Raw genomic sequence first — 18,371 nt, forward strand, 5'->3', positions numbered from 1 at the left:
CCAGGCCCTTTGCTCAGCAGACACCAGGGCCTCCTTCTTCCCTGGCCATAGGGATGTGCTCTTAGTCAACTGGAAACCGCTGGCCCATGGCGCTAGCCCCCGTGTGGGCCTCAGCCGTATCTCAGGAAATGCGACCTTTTCCGGCCCGGATCCAGTGGAGCCCAGGAGGTCGCTGACTTACCCCAGGCCTGCGGCCCACAGCTCTCCGGGATGCCCCAGGCCTGCCCGCCGCACCAGCTCCAGCCCCTGCAGAGGCCTGGACGGGCCGCTGAACGCCGGGATCCCAGGAAGCAGTCCGCTCAGGCCTCTGCCTACAACGGGGAAAGACCTTTGCATCCCGGGTGCTTTGCCAGGCACTTGGCCTTGTTCCTCCCATTGTGAACCTAGTCCGAGAAGGAAGCCGAGCCTGAGAAGACTCAGAGAGTACACGGGGAGAGCTGGCGGAAGGACCCTGACGGTGGCTTCTGAGATGCTAGCAGTTGCGGTCTCTGCCTGCTGTGGCTGCTCGGCGCGCAGCCCGGGCGGCCGCACCACTGCTTGCACTGCGCTCCAGCCACTTCCACCCAACCAGCCTGTGCTTCACGGTGACTGGCTCCGCGGACTGGCCTCTGGGGTAGAGAGGAGGGGGATAGAGAAAGACAGAGAGAAACAGAAGGAGAGAGGGAGAGAAAAGAAAGGGGAGAGAGTCTGAGAACCAGTTCTCTCCAACAAGATCTTGAGGCTGCACTAGCAGCCGGAGCCGAATCAAGTCTGTGTGGAGAGATCAGGGACTGTCCTTCACTCCCCACCTCCTTCCCACGAACAAGACCAAGGCAAATTCTAACCTGGTGAAGCCCAGACGCCAAGAAAGTTGAATAGGGAAAAGCTTCAGAACAGAGACACCTAGGATCCCTCTCCAGATGGGCTTGGTCCATATCCAGCTCTCCAGGAAGATGGAACGTATTGGGACTGTTGCACTTAGCAGTGCTACTGGGAAATGCCACAAAGCTGAGGACTGCCTGAGAAGGGGGTTTTCCCCCATAGCACTGTCCATGCCAATCAAGAAAGTTCTGCAGAGAGTGATGAAGCAGGTCCCAAGAAGGAGAGAGGGGTTCCTTGAGAAGAATGAGTCCTGGCTGGCCTGTTGGGCCAGGGTCTGGTTCCTCTCCACACTAAAGGCAGAAAGCAACTTCCCAAGGCTGTAGGTTGGGAAGGGAAGGGCCAGTGGCCATAGGAGAGAATGCTTGGGATGGTAGAAGCTAAGAAAATAAAGTGAAAGTCAATGATCGAAACCCATCTTTCTTTTTGAAAGTTAAGGACCCTTTGGAAAAGCTAAGGCCAAACTCTGATTCTTATCCTGTGAAAAATAGACATCTAGCATTGCCACAATTTGACCCATCATTTTCAAAGAGTCCCCAGACCCTTCACAGCCTTCTCCTTGGGCCCTCCAGAATGTTCCAGGACTCTCCGGAATTCAGCAGCCCTGCCAGTTTGACTGGTAAGACAAGCCGGGTGCCCGGCTGTAAGCAGCTCAGGCTCCGTCTGGTCAGGGCCCTGTAGAGTGACCAAATGGTCTCCTAGGCTGGATGGGATCCAGGAGCAGGCAGGTGCCAACCAAGGTTACATTGTAAGGCAGTTTGGTACTGCATCTGTTTTAAGAACTTAAAGGACTTAGGGGAGGTGGAAGGCCCGCTGCAGCCTCGCAGACCATGGCATTGGCACTTGGGTCTTCACTGACCTTTGGGAAAGTGGAATGTTTTTTTCCAGCCTCTTTTCTCCCCTTGTAATAAACCAAATGGGATGTTGAGTTTATGCTGTTTCTTGCTTTTTTGTTTTTTTTTGTTTTTTTTTTTTTTAAATGACGATGATGAGTGTGTAAGGCCGTGTGAGAGTTCCTCTCTGGCCGTGGACCGCCGCCCCACCCCCAGCGGGGCTTGCCGAGCAGCAAGCACCGGACAGCCTGCCTACGCGCCCGGGACGCGGACTGGCCTGCTGCCGCCGGTTCGGTGGAGAAGATATCTACGCAGCGCAAGCTCAAGTTAGATGCTGCTGCCCTTTCAACTGGTCTCGGAGCTCCCAGCATCCGCGACCGCCCCCAACGCTCCGCACTCCCCAGACTGTAACGCCGAGGTGTTAACTTCCTCAATAGAATATTCCGTTTATCGATCGCCAGCGCTTTGCCGAGGTTCCCCATCCCGAGAGATTAAGAACAGCGATCCAGTTGCAGCACGGGGTCGGCCCCAGGATACTGTCTTTCCTTTAGCCCATTTGCCCTCTTTCCCTCTCTTCCTTTCGGTCTCCCTCCCAGCTGCTGAATTTCTCTCTCACCCTCAGGGTGCCTTTGACCTAAAAATCTCCGTGTCTGCTTCCTTCAACCAGGCCTGTGTAGCGGTTCTGTGGCACCCCCAAGGCCCATGTTTTATTTAGGAGTAAACACCGTCCATTTCTACCTGGGTAATAACACTCCTCCTCCCCGTGGCTCTGGAGCCGAAGGAAAGGCCAGGCCAGCGGAGTAAGCTCTTTGGCTAGGGTCACGATGCATTTCACCGGAGAGTGGATGCCTCCTTCTGAGTAGGCCCTCGCAAAGGACGAGAAATAACAAACTGTTACTACCCCAAACCCCCACCTCTTTTTTTCAAAATACTAGGTACTGAGATTGAGATAGCCAAGAAACAATTTGTATCTAAAAGTCTTTCTCAGTGCTTTCCAGGCTCAGAACTATCTGGCCGGTTGTGGAGTTGGGCTGCAGCCCCAGAGAGGAAAAATAAAAGCTACTTTCACACATCCACTTTAACAAAAATTCTGGACTTCTCTGATTCTCTCATTTACTGCATGGTTAGACATTTTTCTTTTTTGTAATCCATGATATTCTTTTCTTGTTCATCTTTAAAAATGTCATCATTTCCAGGGAAATGTGATGTGTCTGTTTTGAATTAATCAGGTGCAATCTATCCCTAAACAACCCACTTTAAATTTTTCTCTAAATCCAACCACTAAACTGGCCCTTCTCTCCTGATGGGGGAGTGTTGGGGCCTTTTCACACACTCCCTAAATTACAATATCCTTAATTTTGTCCATAATAAAAGGCCTCTGGCCCTGAAAGCAGAGGTGGTTCTGGGATTTTAGGGACAGCTTGGGCTGCAGAGAGCACAGTGTGGGTGCCCACTTGGTGTGGTTCCTGTGGTTGCCTTATGTTGGCAGAATTTGGGAGCCCATGCTCAACAAAGACTAGTGACTTTTGATAGGCAAGATTTATGCACACATGCAGCACCTATTTTCTCTGAGATGCCCCCCACTCACCCATGCACTATATATTTGTGAAATTAGCGATTTCAAGAAACTAATAAAAACATATCAGAATAAAAACTTAAATATAAGAAAAGAGGAAAATTGAATCTAACCTCTGAAATGTAAAGTGAAATGAATACTTAAAACTTGTTTTGTGACAATCCTGTCGGTGAGATTGTGGTCAGAGTTTATCCTCAATGCCAGCTTTTGAAAATGTATAGGTTGACACCACTATAGTTTTTGCATATTTGCAAAATATTCAAAAGACCTCATATTTACATCTAAGAAATCACTGCAAAACCCCAGCCAGGTTTCTAGCAGTACATTCCAAATAAGCAAATACAGACTTCTCTGGAAGCCTCAAAAATCATTTGCGACTTTTTTGAATTGGCCTCTTTCAGAACAAAGGTTTTCCCCAGGCCGCTGGGCAGACATAGAGACCCCACCTAGTAGGAAACCAGAGACCTCCCGGATATCTGCCCCAGGGAATAAGCAGGCCCCAGCGGCCACGGTTGCTGACCACCTCATTGTTTAGAGTAGAAACTTTGTTTTCCCCAGTCCCGCCATCTCTCTCACTCTCTTTCTCTCTTTCTCTCTCACCCCCCCCTCTCTTTTTGTTGCCAACACAACCCCCATTCCAGTACAGCCAGAACCCTTTCTGCTTGGATGCCCCCCCCCATCCCTAGCTCATCCCATTCTGAAAATTTCTACAAAATTGAAAGATCACCTTGGGTGAATTGCTGGCGCAAGGAGCTAACATCATCAACTTTTCCACTTAGGCCTCCCCCTGCTTTCCAACCTTAGGGAGCGATGGAAGGAAGGGGGGTGGCTTGAGCGCCTATAGCGTCACCCGGAGGGGACGGACACAGCCACTTTTCCCAGTCCTGCTCTGACATCGGCCACCTCCCCACTCCCGCCTCAGTCGGATTGGAATTGCTAAACCTGTGGCCTCTTACCTTGACACATTTCCGAAATCACTGCCAAGGGACAGCAGGCTTCTCCCGGGCGCGACGCCTGCGAGGCCTAGAGAAGGCGCGTTGCTTAAAATTACAACACCAATTACTTCTTGAAGGTGAGGCCCCCCCTTATTTTGATACTAAGGGGAGCGGGACAAGTGAAATAATGTAACGTGCTGCTCTTAGGATCAGAAGCGAACAAAGGCCAAGAATCGCGCTGGGGTTCCCGGCTCCCCGGCGGCTTTGACATTGATCGAACGTGCGCCATCTCGTGGCGGCTGAGCGACTAGGCCCGGCCCGAACTTCAGCCCGAAGCCCGGAGAGGGGAGCAGGCTCTAGGCATAGACAGAGGGAAAGAATGTGCCCAGCCCGCTGCTAAAGAGATCTCATTTTTACATCTAAGAAATTGCTGCAAAACCCCAGCCGGGTTTATAGCGGCGCATTCCAAATATGCAAATTGGCCAGCCCCGGACGGGTTTACGACCACATTGTCACAGCCATCGGAGGATGGGCTTTTATAGGGCTCAGAAATCAAACCCGCGCCCGCTTGCCGCCCGCCGGCGAACAGTCCTCCTGGCTAGACTCTCTCTAGCAACTTGCAAGACTTTGGTTAATCTTTAACCGTCCCAAAGGAAGTCTTTCCTTAAACCCTGGGCTTCCCTGCCCACCACTCCCTGCTCCCCAGGAGAGTCGTTGTTCACCTCTGTGTGTCTGTTCATCAGCCTAGACATTCATCTAGGGGGTCTGTCCCATTCTCCCTTTGAGCTAGATTTCCCCAGTCTCGCCAGTTAGACAAACACACAAACAAATAAACAAAGCAGGGTCTGGGGTCTGGGGCCTCTCTCCAAATTCAATCTTCTCTGCAGCTCTGGCCCTGCCTGGGTGGCTAGGGAGAGGGTGGGGGTAGAGGTGGGGGGTGGGCAACAAAAGGCTCTGGCCTCTCCGCCCTGCCCCTCAAGGTTATGGGTGATGTCCAAATTTAAGGCAGAAGTTCAAAGGCAGGAAACAAAGAGTAAACCAGCATCTTTCTTTCCCCAAAGGGAAAAGACAGCCTCAGCTGGGAGCTTGGGACAAAGTGTCCCTAGAGGCTCCTGGGAGTCTGTTCTTTGTACCCAGACGGGTCTCTGTCTTTCTAAGGGGATTCCTAGGGCACCCTAGAGTGGTTCCTCTTCAGGCCTCCTAATCCTGAGGAGAGTAAGCCCAGCCTGGGATCAAGCTCAATGACTACCTCAAGCCCTAGGGCTTTCTCCCAACCCTCTCTCCAGTCTGAAAGGATGAAACCCCCAATTCCAGGTCCTGAGATACCCCATTCATGGGACCCCCACTTCCCCTCCAAAGGACCTGGCTAGTCACCGTGGCTTCCCAAGCTCGGCTTCTAGTGGAGTTAAATCCCAAGTTACCTCCCCACCCCCTCAGGGGCCTGGTAACTTGCCCCTTGGGGGGTGGTGGTGGTGGTGGGGGGCAGACATTTGGCAGTAAAAGGCAAACAGGAAGAGGAATGTCACACCAGAACCCAATACTCAAGTTTCCAGTCTTTATTTTCCTTGTGCCTGTCGCCTGTATACATGCTGCGACATATGTGGTGGGTGAGAACGGAGGACAGGCCAACACTCCCGCTACAAACAGAGCCACCAGACACTTCTTAAAACAGGGAGGCAGAGGAGATGCGATGGGAAGGTGCCTGGCTTTCTCAGCTGAGGTCCCCAGACCCTGGAGGGCCAAACTACTTCAGAGCATCCCCCTAAAGCTTTCCAAACATTGCAAGAAATTAAAAAGATCATTCCTAACACCCTTCCCACCCTTCCAACACCCCAAGGAAGCCAACTAATGGCAAAATTTTAAAAAGTATTCAAACAAAATAGGTTATGGTTCTTTTATTTACAAGTCTTTTGAACACCATCCCTGTATGAAGCGTACATTCAAATATTTTAGCAGTGAGTGAGTTTAACCATGGAACACTGTAAACAGATAGAGCCTTTAAATATTCTCTTCATCATCTCTTCCCCCTCTACGTTGCATCTCTTAAAATTCGCTTTGGTTCCTGCAGGGAAATATATATAATATAATATAATATTTATTTTTTAAAATAATTCCAAACGCTCTTGAGCTCTTGGAAGGTTGCCGGAAGCTTCCAAGCTCAGTTCTGGGGCACGAAGGGCAGAGTGCGGTGCCAGAGTGGTGTTTTGGGGACTCAAGCCCCTCATAGCTAGTGACCGCTGGCCAGGCCCACTGCTCCGCTGAGCAAATCCAAGCTTCGGTTAAGTGTGGTGGAGACTTTGCCAGGCTGCCGTACTCCACAGGCATTTCCTGCAGAGATCTTGGGGCCAGCTCGGGATGTCTTCCACCTCGGGGAAGGTCTGCTCTGTGACCAGGCTTTAGGCCTGAGTGGCAGTCCAGGAAGAAGACCCTCATCGGTCGGAAAAACTAGGTGGGCTGCAGGAGGCAACTGCTAGAAGCTCAGGCCTCGGACAGTGCGGTGAGTGGCTAAGAGGGGTGGAGAGCCGCTAATACCACCTGGACTAGATTTTTTTTCCCCTCAAGGATCAGCAGCCCTCTCCCACCTCATAGCCACTTCTTAGTCCAGCCGTCTTTCACATTGGCTTTGGAAAGCAGCCCCACTCCAGACATCTAGGAATCCTCCCTCTTTCCTCCTGCTCCTGTCCCCAAGCTGAACTGGGTTTAAAGATTGAATAGCTTCTTGACGCAGGGGTCCTGGGGATGAGCAGGCTCCACGTGGAGGGTCCTGGGCCCAGGTCGATCTCCAGGGCGCTTGGCAGGGGGCCCAGTCTTGATGGAGACCACACCCAGCCCAAAGCTCCACAGTCTCCAAGAATGAACCACCAGGGGTCCCAAACCATTCATTCTAGTTGATGCACAACTCTCCAAATCCAATTTTTGTTAGGAATCTTAACCACAGATGCCCAAGAGAATCCCGGGCCGCCTTCTCAGAGGCTGTCTCCGTGTAGCCTCCCCTCCTTTGCACACCTCTTTTCTTCAAAAGTCACCACGTGCCTTGACCTTGTCAAGGGCAAAATCTGCATATAATCTCACGTGTATGAAGCCCCCCACCCAATTCCAGCTGGCTGGAGCCTTAGAGGAGCGGGTTGGCTGAGTAGTACTGTAAACGGTCTCTGTTAATTTTTTTTTCCTTCATTCTCCTGTTCTGAAACCAGATTTTGACTTGACGGTCGGTGAGGTTGAGCATGCGAGACAGCTGCAGGCGCTTCTCTTTGTTGATGTACACACTGAAGAAGAACTCCCGCTCCAGCTCCCGGATCTGGTACTTGGTGTAGGGGCAACGCTTTTTTCTGGTGCGTTGGCCACCTGTGGAGGGAGAAAGAAGCAGGGAATGAGCCAGGTGTGGGGGCTGCAATCCATCCCAGAGCCCCGAGTGGAGGTAAAGGGCTGGCCCATGGGACTGGAGGCCCTGTCCAAGCCCCATCAAGGTCTCCTCAGTCCCCTGCCTTCAGGCTCCTACTGCCAGCTGGGGACAAGCTGCAGGCGGAGACTCAGCCCCAGATAAAAGCCAGCTCCCCAGATAGGCCCCCAGGGAAGCTGCTCACGCTGCCCCCAGAGCAGAAAAGAGGGCTCCTTACAGCAACAGGCGAGTTTGTGCCGCAGAAGCGGCTTTCAAAGCCGCAGAGAGGGGGTCGACCGCTGCCTGCGGGCCCCTCCAGACTAAACAAACAGTGGTGTGCGGACATTTCACCTTCCAGCACCTGGGCGGGGGGTTCCTGAGGCAGTAAAGTCGACCCCAACCCCAGTCCTGCCCAAGCTGCTGCCGGGACTCGGCCCTCGGGAGCATCTGAGGCAGCTGCCCGGCCTTTGTCAGCCTGAGTCCTGGCCACCAGCTCCTGCCTCCTGGACCAGCCTCCCGGCTTCCTCGAGGTGAGGAGGTGGCAGCGGAAGCCCCCAGCCACGGACCTTGCCTGAGCACCACCAGGGCCAGGGGGCCATCCTGGTCCCCAGCAGGGCAGGGGTGCTGTTTTAGACGGCGTGGAGGGAAGGGGGGCCTCCTAAAGCGGCCCGCAGGCTCGACCTGCTCCCCTTTTCAATAAAACCTCACAGGAGGGAGAGAGAGAGAGAGAAAAAAAGCACCCGCTTTTGACAGATTGAATAACAATTGTGAGTAACTTGTAGTCGGACAGAGGCGGCACGTAATTGCCCCCGCGCCCGAGGAACAGGGCTTCCTTTGGATAAAAAGGCCAACTTTGGCTTAATTTGTTTCTTTTAATATATTGCTCTAGCTAAGCGGGCTATTTTATCTGTTAAACACGCTCCTAGCGCCATCGTTAAACAGCGATGCCTTTGAATCCCGGCCGGGACTGGAGTCCCGGCGCAACACATGGCTTTTATAAAAATCTCCGGATTACCTCGCTATCAAAGGCTCCCGGAGCCCTTGCAGGGGGAATTTACAGGCGCCCACCTCCGGCTCCCCAGCCCGAGCTGGCCCCGAGCGGGGTCGAGCTGCTGGGCTTGGGACTGAGAAGGGGGGGAAAAAGGGTAAAAGGGAGTTGTGTGTGTGGTTTTTTTTTTTTTTTTTTTTTTTGGTTTTTTTTTTTTTTTTTGGTTTTTTTTTTTTTTTTTTTTTTGCAGGCATGCCTTGGCCGGTGGGTATTTCACGGCCAATTTCAGCACTCGCCACGTGATCCCGCCTTTTATAACAAAGTTTTGTTGGGGGAAACCTAAAGGCCCTTCATAAACCTTATATGCTTATAAAACAGCATATAAAAATTTAACAGCGGTGCTGCGCTACATTTCCAACTCCCCTTTCATAAAGCGCAGGGCGCGCTGCCTTTATACGTACTGGAGCCGCCGGCCTTGTCCTCAGTGTGGCCGGAAGACGACTCGGGGCTGCTGCTGCTCTCGGGGCGCCGTCGCCGCTCCTTCTCCTCCGCCGCCGCCGCCGCCGCCGCCTCCCGGCAGCCGCCGCCGCCGCCGTCCGAACTTGAAGTTGCCGGCGTGCCCGTGCCCGTGGCCGCTGCCGCTGCCGCCGCCGCCGCCGCCGCCGCCGCCGCCGCCGCGGAGGTCGCTGCGGCCGCCGGGGGCCCCTTGTCCGCGCTCTTGTCCCCGGGGTAGTCGGAGGAGGCGAGGTTTTCCGGGGCGCCGTAGGCCGTCTCGAAAAACTGGTCGAAAGCCTGCGGCAGGACGCCGTTCCTGCCCACGGTGCTATAGAAATTGGACGAGACGGCGGGGGTGGGGTGGTGGTAGACGTTGGCCGAGCTCTTGGCCAGCACGTCGCCAGGCACGCCGGCCGCGCTGGGCGCCTGCAGGCAGTCTCTGTGCACGAGCTCCTCCGCGGAGTAGCAGTGAGCCAGATTGCCGCGGGGGTGCCATTTAGTGGCGGGCTCAATGGCGTACTCCCTGAAGGTCACTTCGCGTACGGGTTGGACCTGGGGCAGGTTGGAAGAGTAGGAGTATGTCATTGGGCGCGAAGACGGGGTCTGGGGCAGAAAAGAAGGGAGGCTGGAGAAATCTGGACCCGAGACGTAGTAAGTACAACTTGGCAAATACATGTTAGAAGAGCAGGGACCACGCTCATCAAAATCCATCATTGGGCTACCTTGGGCTCTCCGCAGTAGCCGAGCTTAACATGATTCTCCACTGCAGCTGCCTCTTTGAAGCGGATCCGTGAAGTAGAAATTTGGAGACGTAAGCTGACGTGGAAATCTATCCCCATCCTTAGCAGGGAGGTGCTGGTCATGTGACCTGATGTTGAAATTGACAAGCTGCGAGCTGGTCCCGGCCTTTTTTTTTTTTTTTTTATTCCCTTCCCCTTTCCTTCCCCCCCCCCTTCCCTCCCTCCCTCCCTCCCTCCCTCCTTCCCTCCTTCCCTCCCTCCCTCCCTCCCTCCCTCCCTCCCCGGCTTCCTTTCTTTGTAGCCACCTCAGGGGAAGCAACAGATCGTCACTCGGTGTTCTCACCGAAAGCACGTAATCGCCGGTGTAACTCATGTTGGCTGGGGGGCCTCCCGGCGCGCGGCGAGGCTGGGGTGCGCCCCATGCCGCTCGCCTGTGCTCAGCTGCACGGTCCTGGCCCTCAAGTGCGCCGAGGGCGGTGAGAGAGCTCAACTCCTGCCACCCATCACTCCCCGGGTGAGGGATGCCCCAGGCTGAGGGTGGCCGGGTGGGAGCTCGTCGCTGCGTGGCCGGTGCGCGGTCCTGGAATCTGTTCTCCTGGAGGCTCGCGTTCGCACCTCCTTCTCTACCCCCCGCCCCCACAAGCTTGCTCTGGGAACCACCTCTGTCTCCGACTCCGGCCGGCCGGACCCCCTTCGGGGCCAGGGTTCACAGCCGTGGATGTGCCTGCCTCGTGGCTTGCCTGATTTGCACGGTGACTTGATTACACGCTCGCATTCATGGTCACTTCCGAAGCGCTTTAGTGCCTTCCGTCCCTAAACCGCCAACAACCACGGCGGCTTCCCCCGCGGTTTTGTCAGGCATCTGCAGGTCCCGGAAGGGGCTTCGTCTTACCCGGGATCCACCTCCACTTCATCCTCCCTGCCGGCCTCCTCACTCCACCCCCGTGCCCTTGAAGAAACCCCTTCCTCCTCGCTGCCTGCCGGGGTTCGGAGTCACTCCGCCTCGCAACCAGAGGCGTGGGGGCTGCGCCGCTGTGCACGAGTCCGCCCGCCCGCCGGGTCTTCTGGAGCTGAGGACTCGGGAAACCATGCAGTTGAAGCGAGCCTTGGGCTGCTTAGAGGCGCTGACATCCGAGGAGCCTTTTCCTGGGTATGCTGCACCTTTCCCGGGCCCACCAGGCTGCCAGCGGAGCTGCAGAACTGCAGGAGAGGGGAGGCAGTGAGGAGGAGGTGGCTAGGGCCGGAGAGCTGTGGCTAAGGGGCAACACGGCTCCTCTTCTTCCTTGCAAAGCGTTGAGAGCCAGGGATGTGCAGGGAGAAACTCAGAAGGCTCAGCGCCTTTTCTGCTACTCATCCCACGGAAGGGACACCAGGCTAAAGAAAAGAGCCGTGCTTCCCAAACTCCCCGCTCGGTGGGTGACAAGAACGCCTTGAAAAGGCTAGGTTTGAGCCAAAGATAGAGACAGGGGCCATAGCTGCTTAACTAGGAGTCTAGCTTTCTTGGGAAAAGGAAAGAAAAAAAATTAGGTGGGTGAAAAACGCTAGCCATCCTGCAGTATTGAATGATCAACGTTTGGGAGAAGTGAAAGAAGAGGGCACAGAGCAGCCAGGCAGGACTGGGGGGGGGGGGGGTTGGGAGGGGCCCAGAGGCCTCCCGCACCTATCTTCTTGGAAGAAGCTGGATGTCGCTGAAGGAAAGTCGAAAAATGAAAAAGGATAACCTTTTCCCTTTCCCCATCCAGGAAACAGCCGAAGGTATTTATATATTGTGGGGAGATTTAGAGTATAAACTCTAAGATCTTTGGTATTTAAGTGTCAACATCGATTTATTTATTTATTGCTGAGCTGACTGTAACTGACTCAATAACAAATCTAATCATGTATTGCACTGGAAAAGAACTATTCTCATTATGTATTTTCTGCAAATGATGGCCCACCATTGCATTTGAATACCCGTTGTAAATATCAATAATATCAAGTAATTACTCTGCAGTGGAGTAAACTAATTTATTAGCAGTAATGTTTATGTGGCTCCTACCCCCTTCCTTTACAAGCATTGCTTATCACAAATCAAACTGCTCGGACACATTGGTTTAATGAACTCTTTATTCAGGATTTGCTGCAAGAACTTTCATACCCCTTGAATCCCTGAGAGTTGAACTTGAAATTATTTGTGCATCTTCAGCTTGACATATTTGTCCACTGTGGCTTCTGCAGAGGGCAGCAGCGGTGTGAGTAAGAAGGTCTGGTGGGAAGGAAGGTTATTTGGGGAAGGGCAGCCTGAGACCTCCTAAAGCTGGGAATCACAGTTACGGGATTGCCCTGCAGCGAAAAAACTTCGATTTCCAGCAGTGACAAACCAGGCAAAATATTTTTTTTCTCCACAGCATATCTTTCTTGGAGACAGAATATAAAAGGGAGGAGGAGAGAGGTTTGTGAACAGTAGTATCTGAGCTGTCCCCCAGCTTGATTTTGGCTCTCCCAAACTATCTTCCAGCAGCCCACCCAGTCCCCGCCACCCCGACCCTCAAACAAAAGGAATGCTTGAGGGGTTTCAGTGACTTTGCCATAACAAAGGCGCCACCATTTCGGGGCTTGCCCCGCCCCTGGGTGAAGGCAAACAAATTCTTGCACTTGTATTAGGGCTTTTAAGACTATAATTGAACCCGGGGGCGTCTAGAAGAACCGAAAACAGTTCTAGACAGACCTGGGGTTTTATAGCAGTTTTGGCAGTCAACTTCAGCTTGTGCCTGAGCAGACCGGCTGCGGTGGCCCACCAGCGGGGGACGCCAGGCCGCCTCCCCCAGCGGCCGCAGCCCCTCTCCTAATTAGATCGCTTTTCCCCTAGGTGCCAGGGAGAGGGGGTCCCCGCTGAAAGGTCAGTATGGGATATATGCTGTTCTGCATGATCGATGCCTCCCATGTCCTTGAGAGCCAAGCCGGGAGGGTGCCAGCAGGTCTGGATCCCATGGGTGTCTGCAGGAGACAAAGGCAAATTTCCGAGGAGAGGCTGGGGTGGAGGAAGGCTCCCCCAAAGCAGTCGGCAGGGCAGTTCAGAAGGCTGTACCAGTGCGAGGTGCCAAGAGGGACATGTAGGCTGGAAGAGGGTATGTGTGGGGGTGCTGTAGTGAAGATGGATGAAGGGAAAGGCTTTTGATGCCAGGAGAACAGAAAACGCCTGGTGTGGTGAATGCTTTTACTTCCCCAGCAGAGACAGGAGGGGGTGCTCAGGTCCCCAAGGCTAAGTACCGTTCCCAGCTTTGCCCACTCCTGCCCCTCTTGCTTGGAATGTACTGGCAGAGTGAATGTTCTGGGTGGCGGTGGTGGTGGCGGCGGTGGCGGAGGGGGTGGGGGGTGGGGGGTGGGTAGTTGGGGATGGTCTCAGATCTAAGGATCAGACCAAATCTGGGAAGGTGGAGAGGCAGAGCTGCAGCGCCTCGGTTTTGACTTTGCTCTAAGCCCAACGGACTCCTCCGCTTTGCAGGAGGCCCAACCGCCGAACTGAGCTCACCCGGCTCAGGGGAAGACCTGACCGGTGCTAAGGCCACCCTGCAAAGCCAAGTCCGGGTCTCATTTCTTGAAGAGATCAAGCCGGCAAGGCTCTGACATTGGCCCTGGCGACTGGTTGCCCATGAACTGTTCTTTCTCAGGAGCTTCGCAGCGAGGGGGCCATCTCCAGAAAACAGTCTTCAGCATGTATTTCCCTTTATCCTCCACCTAGAGCCCCACGGCAGCTAATGCAAAAGGCCAAAAATGTTTTGAAGGAAGAAAAACAAAGGCAGGAAGTGGCGGCGGCCTGACGGTGCGTGTGTGTCTGCGGAGAAGGGAGGGAGCCTTTTCAATCTCTTCTTGTTGTTTTTCCAAACTTCAAGGTCTAAGCAGCCCTCGCAGGGCCGGGCCCTGTCGCTCCCCAAGCAGCGTTTGGAGATGGCCACCCGGAGAGGAGAAGGCTGGCGCCCGCGCCTGCCTTGTCAAGCGGAAACGGCTAACGAGGCGATTTGCTCAGCAAAGCAGACCAAGCCTTTGCAAAGCTCCATTTGATTTGGCCCTAAATTGGGGGGGGGGGGGATGAGGGGTTCGGCAGCACCTCCCGGATCCTCCTTGCTCGGGCTGAGTGCGCTCTGGTGGGGATGACTCCTGCATCCTGCTCTCCACCCACCTTCCTGGGCAAGATACTGGAATAAATTGTGTCCAGGTGCCTTTGCCCAGCACTGCCGCCTCCACTTCTTTTTGTAGCAGAAGGGTGCCTGCTGGCAGTGCCCAGGCAGGGTAGCCTTGGTGCATTGTGGACCAGGGCAATTCCAGGCTCTTTAACCGGGGGTTGTCATCCTGGGGGCGTTTCCAGCGCAATCATTTGAGGGGCTTGAGCTGAAAGGACTGTCACTTGATAGGCAGCTTAACACCTGCTCACTCCAAGGGAGAACAGAGCAGTGGGCAGGGAGCAACTCCAGACTCTGGGGTTCCCAACCCCAAGTGGCACTGCTGCTGGGCTGCCCTCTTTAAGTCTTTGGTGCTTGCCCAGGCACTGGGACTGGCTTATTGACCTCCAAATCTTAGAATCCCCAATGCCAGCACTTGCAGCTTCTTCACTCCTCAGCATGTTGTCAATACTGTGAGTGCCAATACCAGGCTGCCCTCTCACCACATTCCCTCCTTAGCTGAGCCTGTCTCCCTGCAGCTCCTGCTCGCCTGTTTCCCCATCATCCTTTTTTTGCCAGTGGAGTCTCCCCTTCTGCAGCCTTCTGCCTTTTCTGATGCCCCTCCTACGCTGAGCAAGACCTGAGGTGCCACTGGAAGGGCACCAACACTCAAGCGCAGAGAAAGAGGGCTGTTAGGTTACTGACCCCCCCCCCAACACACACACACCAGTTTTAGGCCTCCACCAGGGACCTGAACTAGATGCTCTTACCTCATTCTTCTGAACACTCTTTCCAAGGCTCTACCGTGTCCTTTCTCTCTCTCTCTCTCTTTCTCTCTCTCAGCAATACTCCCTCCTTCTCTTCTTGGACCTGGTTCCTGGACGGCAGCCAGCCTGGGAGGGGTTAGGCCCACCGGACAAACCAAACCTCACTCACGAAGATCTACAGTCATTTATCTAGGGATGGCTTAGGGCACCAACTTTTTTTGCCTTTTCTTGTTGGATTGAGCCTCTAGCTACTTCTGTCCCTAAATGTCACACCTATTTCTGGAAAGCTCCACAGAAGACTACTTCAACCCCAGTGACCATATGCACACAGGTGCAAAGGGCAACTGGTGGCCCAGGGTAGAAACAGCCACGGAGTCTTCCCTGGAGTTGCAGGTCAGGCTTTTATTTAGGGGCTGTCTCCCTCCACGTGGGAGGTGTCTGGAGGTGCATCTGTCTTCCATGGTGATTCTGGGTAATGGGTTGTCTGGGAGAGGCCAAAGCACCTCCTAGTATTTGTTTTCAAGAAACAGCCTATCGGCAGATCATGGCCAATCTATCACATTTCCAGGCGCTGTCCAGAGGCAGGACTGAGGCTCAATGAAATATCAGGAGACCCTCTCTTCACTACAAGGTGGAGACAGCGGCTAACTTATCCCCTTGGCTTGGCCAGGCACCCTCCTGTCCACAAACTCCTCTACCTTCCCCTAAAGCACAGGAACAGGTAATGTCTTGAACTTGATCTTATGGTTGGTTCTCATCTGACTCACAGATTCAATCTTCCAAGGTCCCTAAACATCTGAAGAAGTCCACATCCTTCCCTTGGCCATAGAAGAGTGGGGCATAGGGCTTAACTGAGAGTCTCAGACACCCTAGCGATCTAGTTATATTTAGTTTAGTGGGTCCCAAACTGATGGGAGAGAGTTACTTCCTTTGAGAAAAACTATTTTTATTTTTATGTTGCGGTGGGTTCATTAAAAAAAAAAATCCTCCCCCCCCCATCAAATGGGAACATGGAGTAGGGGAAACTTTGAAGGACAAAGCCCTGGTTCACAGCGTCTGCTTTCCATTCTCCCAGAAACTTCGGCCCAAACGGGTTTCTGCAGCCAAGGGTATCTGCAATAAAGAGGACAAAAGAGGGCGGCCCAACCAGAAGGCCAGCCCTAGCCCTCAGCTGTGGCTCACGGGAAGCCTCCATGCCCCAAGCTCCAGCTGCCTCCTAGGGCAGTTCCCCAGGCTCCTCCATTTCTACTCGGTGGCAATCCATAGCTCACATTTCAGACTTGAAAAAAGAGAGCCCATGCCCAGTGCAACCCTGCCTTAGGAGTCTCCCCTACATGCCCTTCCAGGCAGTTCTGTGATGGTACCTATCCATGGAGAATTCCTCCAGCTAGTGTCTCCTCAAGCCCTGCTCCACCCATGCAGTTCTAGGGATAAAGCTCAGCTTTTCTGTCTTCCGTGCAAAAAAAAAAAAAAAAAAAAAAGATAATTCCTTTGCAGGGCCTTTTTGAATCACCTGGAGCAATGCGTTCAGGGCAGACCCCGCTTAAGCTATTTGTTTACCACTGGGCCTGATATGTGACCTGCTACAGGCAGGCTACAGGCAGAGGGCAGGGGCTCCCACCCATCCAGGGCACAGTGAGTGGGTTTGTCCCCCCCCCCCTCCAGCGGCCCCCCACCCGGGAGTCAGGGACTTTTACCTTTGGCAGAGTGCACCTCATTTCTTGGCCCAGATTTTAGGCAGGAGAAGAAGAGCATCCAAGTGCACAAAGCATCAGCGTGCACTTGAAGGAGCAGATGTGAACCCAAGTACCTTAAGAGAGGTTCCCAGCAGGATCCTTGCTCCCCTATCCTATTCTGGCCCTGCCGGTCCCTTGCTTCTGCCGGAGCCCAGAACTCCGATCCAGCCACATCGTCTCTCCTGAGCTTGCGGGCGCTGCCTCTCGCCCGGGCTAGGCCTCCGCGGCTCCGAAGTCTCCTGGACCCGCTCTTCTAGGATTCGACGGGGACTTAGCCTGGGCCAACCCTGGCTGCGGGAACTCCTTTTCAGTAGGGCTGGGAGCGACGGAGTAGGAAGCCAGGCAGGAGCCCCTGCCTCCGGTCCGAGAGCCCGGGCAATCGGAACCTGTTTGCAGGCGGCCAAGTGCGGGTCCTGCGGCGCCTTCCCGCGTCCGCCGCGGCCCTGACCGTGGAGCGGCCTTGGTGCCGAGGACTTGACCTTTGCGGCGCGAGGGGAGGGCGCTCTCCGAGCTGCCGGGAGGGGGATTCCGCTGTCTGCGGCTTCTCCCACCCAATAGCAGCCCGGACAACCCACGCATGCTGCGCCGCTCACCCCCGTGCCCCCCTCCATTCTGTGCAGTGTCTGCAGCCCCGCAGCCGAAACAAAGCCCCCAGCAGCGCCCTCGCCACCTCTTCTGCCAGCCCAGGTCCCCAACTCCCCTTGGCTAAAAGGCTCAGAGCCAAAGCCAAGCGGCGCAGGGCCCTCCCCAGCGCCCTCTTCTCTCGCTCGACCCCACGCGCCCTTGGCCAATGCCAGGGTGCTCCTGCGGGCGCCCACCCGGCCCCTGCCCGTGCCAGCTTCCCGGGCGAGCGGGGTCCGGGCTCGGGGCTGCGGACGGCGCCGGGGCTACGGCCGAGCCGAGCGGCAGAGGCGCTGGACGCGGCGAGGCCCGAGGCCGCTTCCCGGCCCAGGCCCAGGCCCAGGCCCAGGCCCAGGCCCCGGCGGAGCCCGGCGCTGCCCGGAGCGTCCGCAGCGCGGTCCACGGCGCGGTCCTGCGTGCCCGGCTCGCTCTCTCTCCCTCGGATGTCACCCCACCCCTCGGCCCGGGGGGCCCAGAAAGCGGAAGTATTTGGTGGAGAAAAACACGGTTTCTTTTCAGCCCGTCTCAGAACCCCTCTTAGAGAAAATGCTCCTGTCAAGTTTTATTTCCCGTGCAAACCACCTTCCACGCTGCCAAGAATTAAGACCGGGAGAGATTAAATACCCGATTATTCTCTCGGGGAGGGCAGGGCGGGGCGGGGCGGAGAAGCGGGCGCCCGCACAAAACCTTCGTTTGAATCGGCCTGTGCTCATCAAATAACGCCTGGAGAGGCCGGCCCGGGCCGCTCCGGGGCGACCGTGACGTCAGCCTGCAGCTGCGGGGCGACTCCCCGGCGCGGGGGGCCGGTGGCCCTCCCGGGTCCGCCCCGCGCGGGCCTCGACCCCGGCCGGGCCTTCCGCGCCGCTGCTCCTCGCGCACACAGGCCTCGCGAGCCAGGCCGGCTCTGCGAGGGGTCGAGCCTCCATTTTGTGCGGACGGTTCGCTTGGAAGCAGGGATGATTTTCGAGCCTCGCCTCTGCCCGGGGGCGCGACCTCAGGCGGCGCCCCTCCCGCAGCCGCGCGGCCCGGGCTCGGCCGCCCCCGCGCCCCCGCGCCCCCGCGCCCCGCTCGGGCCCCGCGCCGCCGCCCACCACGGCCCGAGCATCTCCGAGAGGCCGCTGTGAGGCTCTCTGCCGGGTGGACCCAGCCCCCAGCGGCGCGACGGAGCCGGGAGAAATGAAATCAACTGTGACAAGGCCTTAGCTGCTTTCACGGAGGGATTTCTTGTTTCTTTTTTTTTCCCCCCGTGCCAGCGTCTTTTCTTCTTCCCTTTAAAATCGGATTAAAAATAGCAAACACCTCTC

The 18,371-nt window shown here is 55.3% G+C and overlaps 1 protein-coding gene and 1 long non-coding RNA gene across 2 annotated transcripts; one reads left to right on the forward strand and one right to left on the reverse strand.

Annotated features, from left to right (window-relative positions):
- Positions 1–5,743: 5,743 nt before the first annotated feature.
- Positions 5,744–9,926, reverse strand: HOXA11 (homeobox A11). Its single transcript, XM_038557187.1, has 2 exons — positions 9,031–9,926; positions 5,744–7,547 (listed from the first exon to the last, which is right to left on the reverse strand). The coding sequence occupies exons 1-2, from the start codon at positions 9,776–9,778 to the stop codon at positions 7,315–7,317; spliced, it is 981 nt and encodes a 326-aa protein (XP_038413115.1). The 5' UTR covers positions 9,779–9,926; the 3' UTR covers positions 5,744–7,314.
- Positions 9,927–10,110: 184 nt separating this feature from the next.
- LOC119867346 lies at positions 10,111–14,018 on the forward strand. Its single transcript, XR_005369611.1, has 3 exons — positions 10,111–10,318; positions 10,663–12,682; positions 13,289–14,018. It is a non-coding gene; the product is annotated as an uncharacterized LOC119867346 (long non-coding RNA).
- Positions 14,019–18,371: the final 4,353 nt, after the last annotated feature.

This window comes from Canis lupus, chromosome 14 (genome assembly GCF_011100685.1).
Source record: "Canis lupus familiaris isolate Mischka breed German Shepherd chromosome 14, alternate assembly UU_Cfam_GSD_1.0, whole genome shotgun sequence".
Taxonomy (NCBI): domain Eukaryota; kingdom Metazoa; phylum Chordata; class Mammalia; order Carnivora; family Canidae; genus Canis; species Canis lupus.

What these genes read in the sequence shown, in the direction of transcription:
- HOXA11 (XM_038557187.1), bottom strand. Translation starts at nt 9,778, where the DNA reads ATGATGGATTTTGATGAGCGTGGTCCCTGCTCTTCTAACATGTATTTG. An exon ending in GGACAAGGCCGGCGGCTCCA is followed by an intron (nt 7,548 to 9,030) that starts GTACGTATAAAG and finishes CTCCCTCCACAG; the next exon opens with GTGGCCAACGCACCAGAAAA.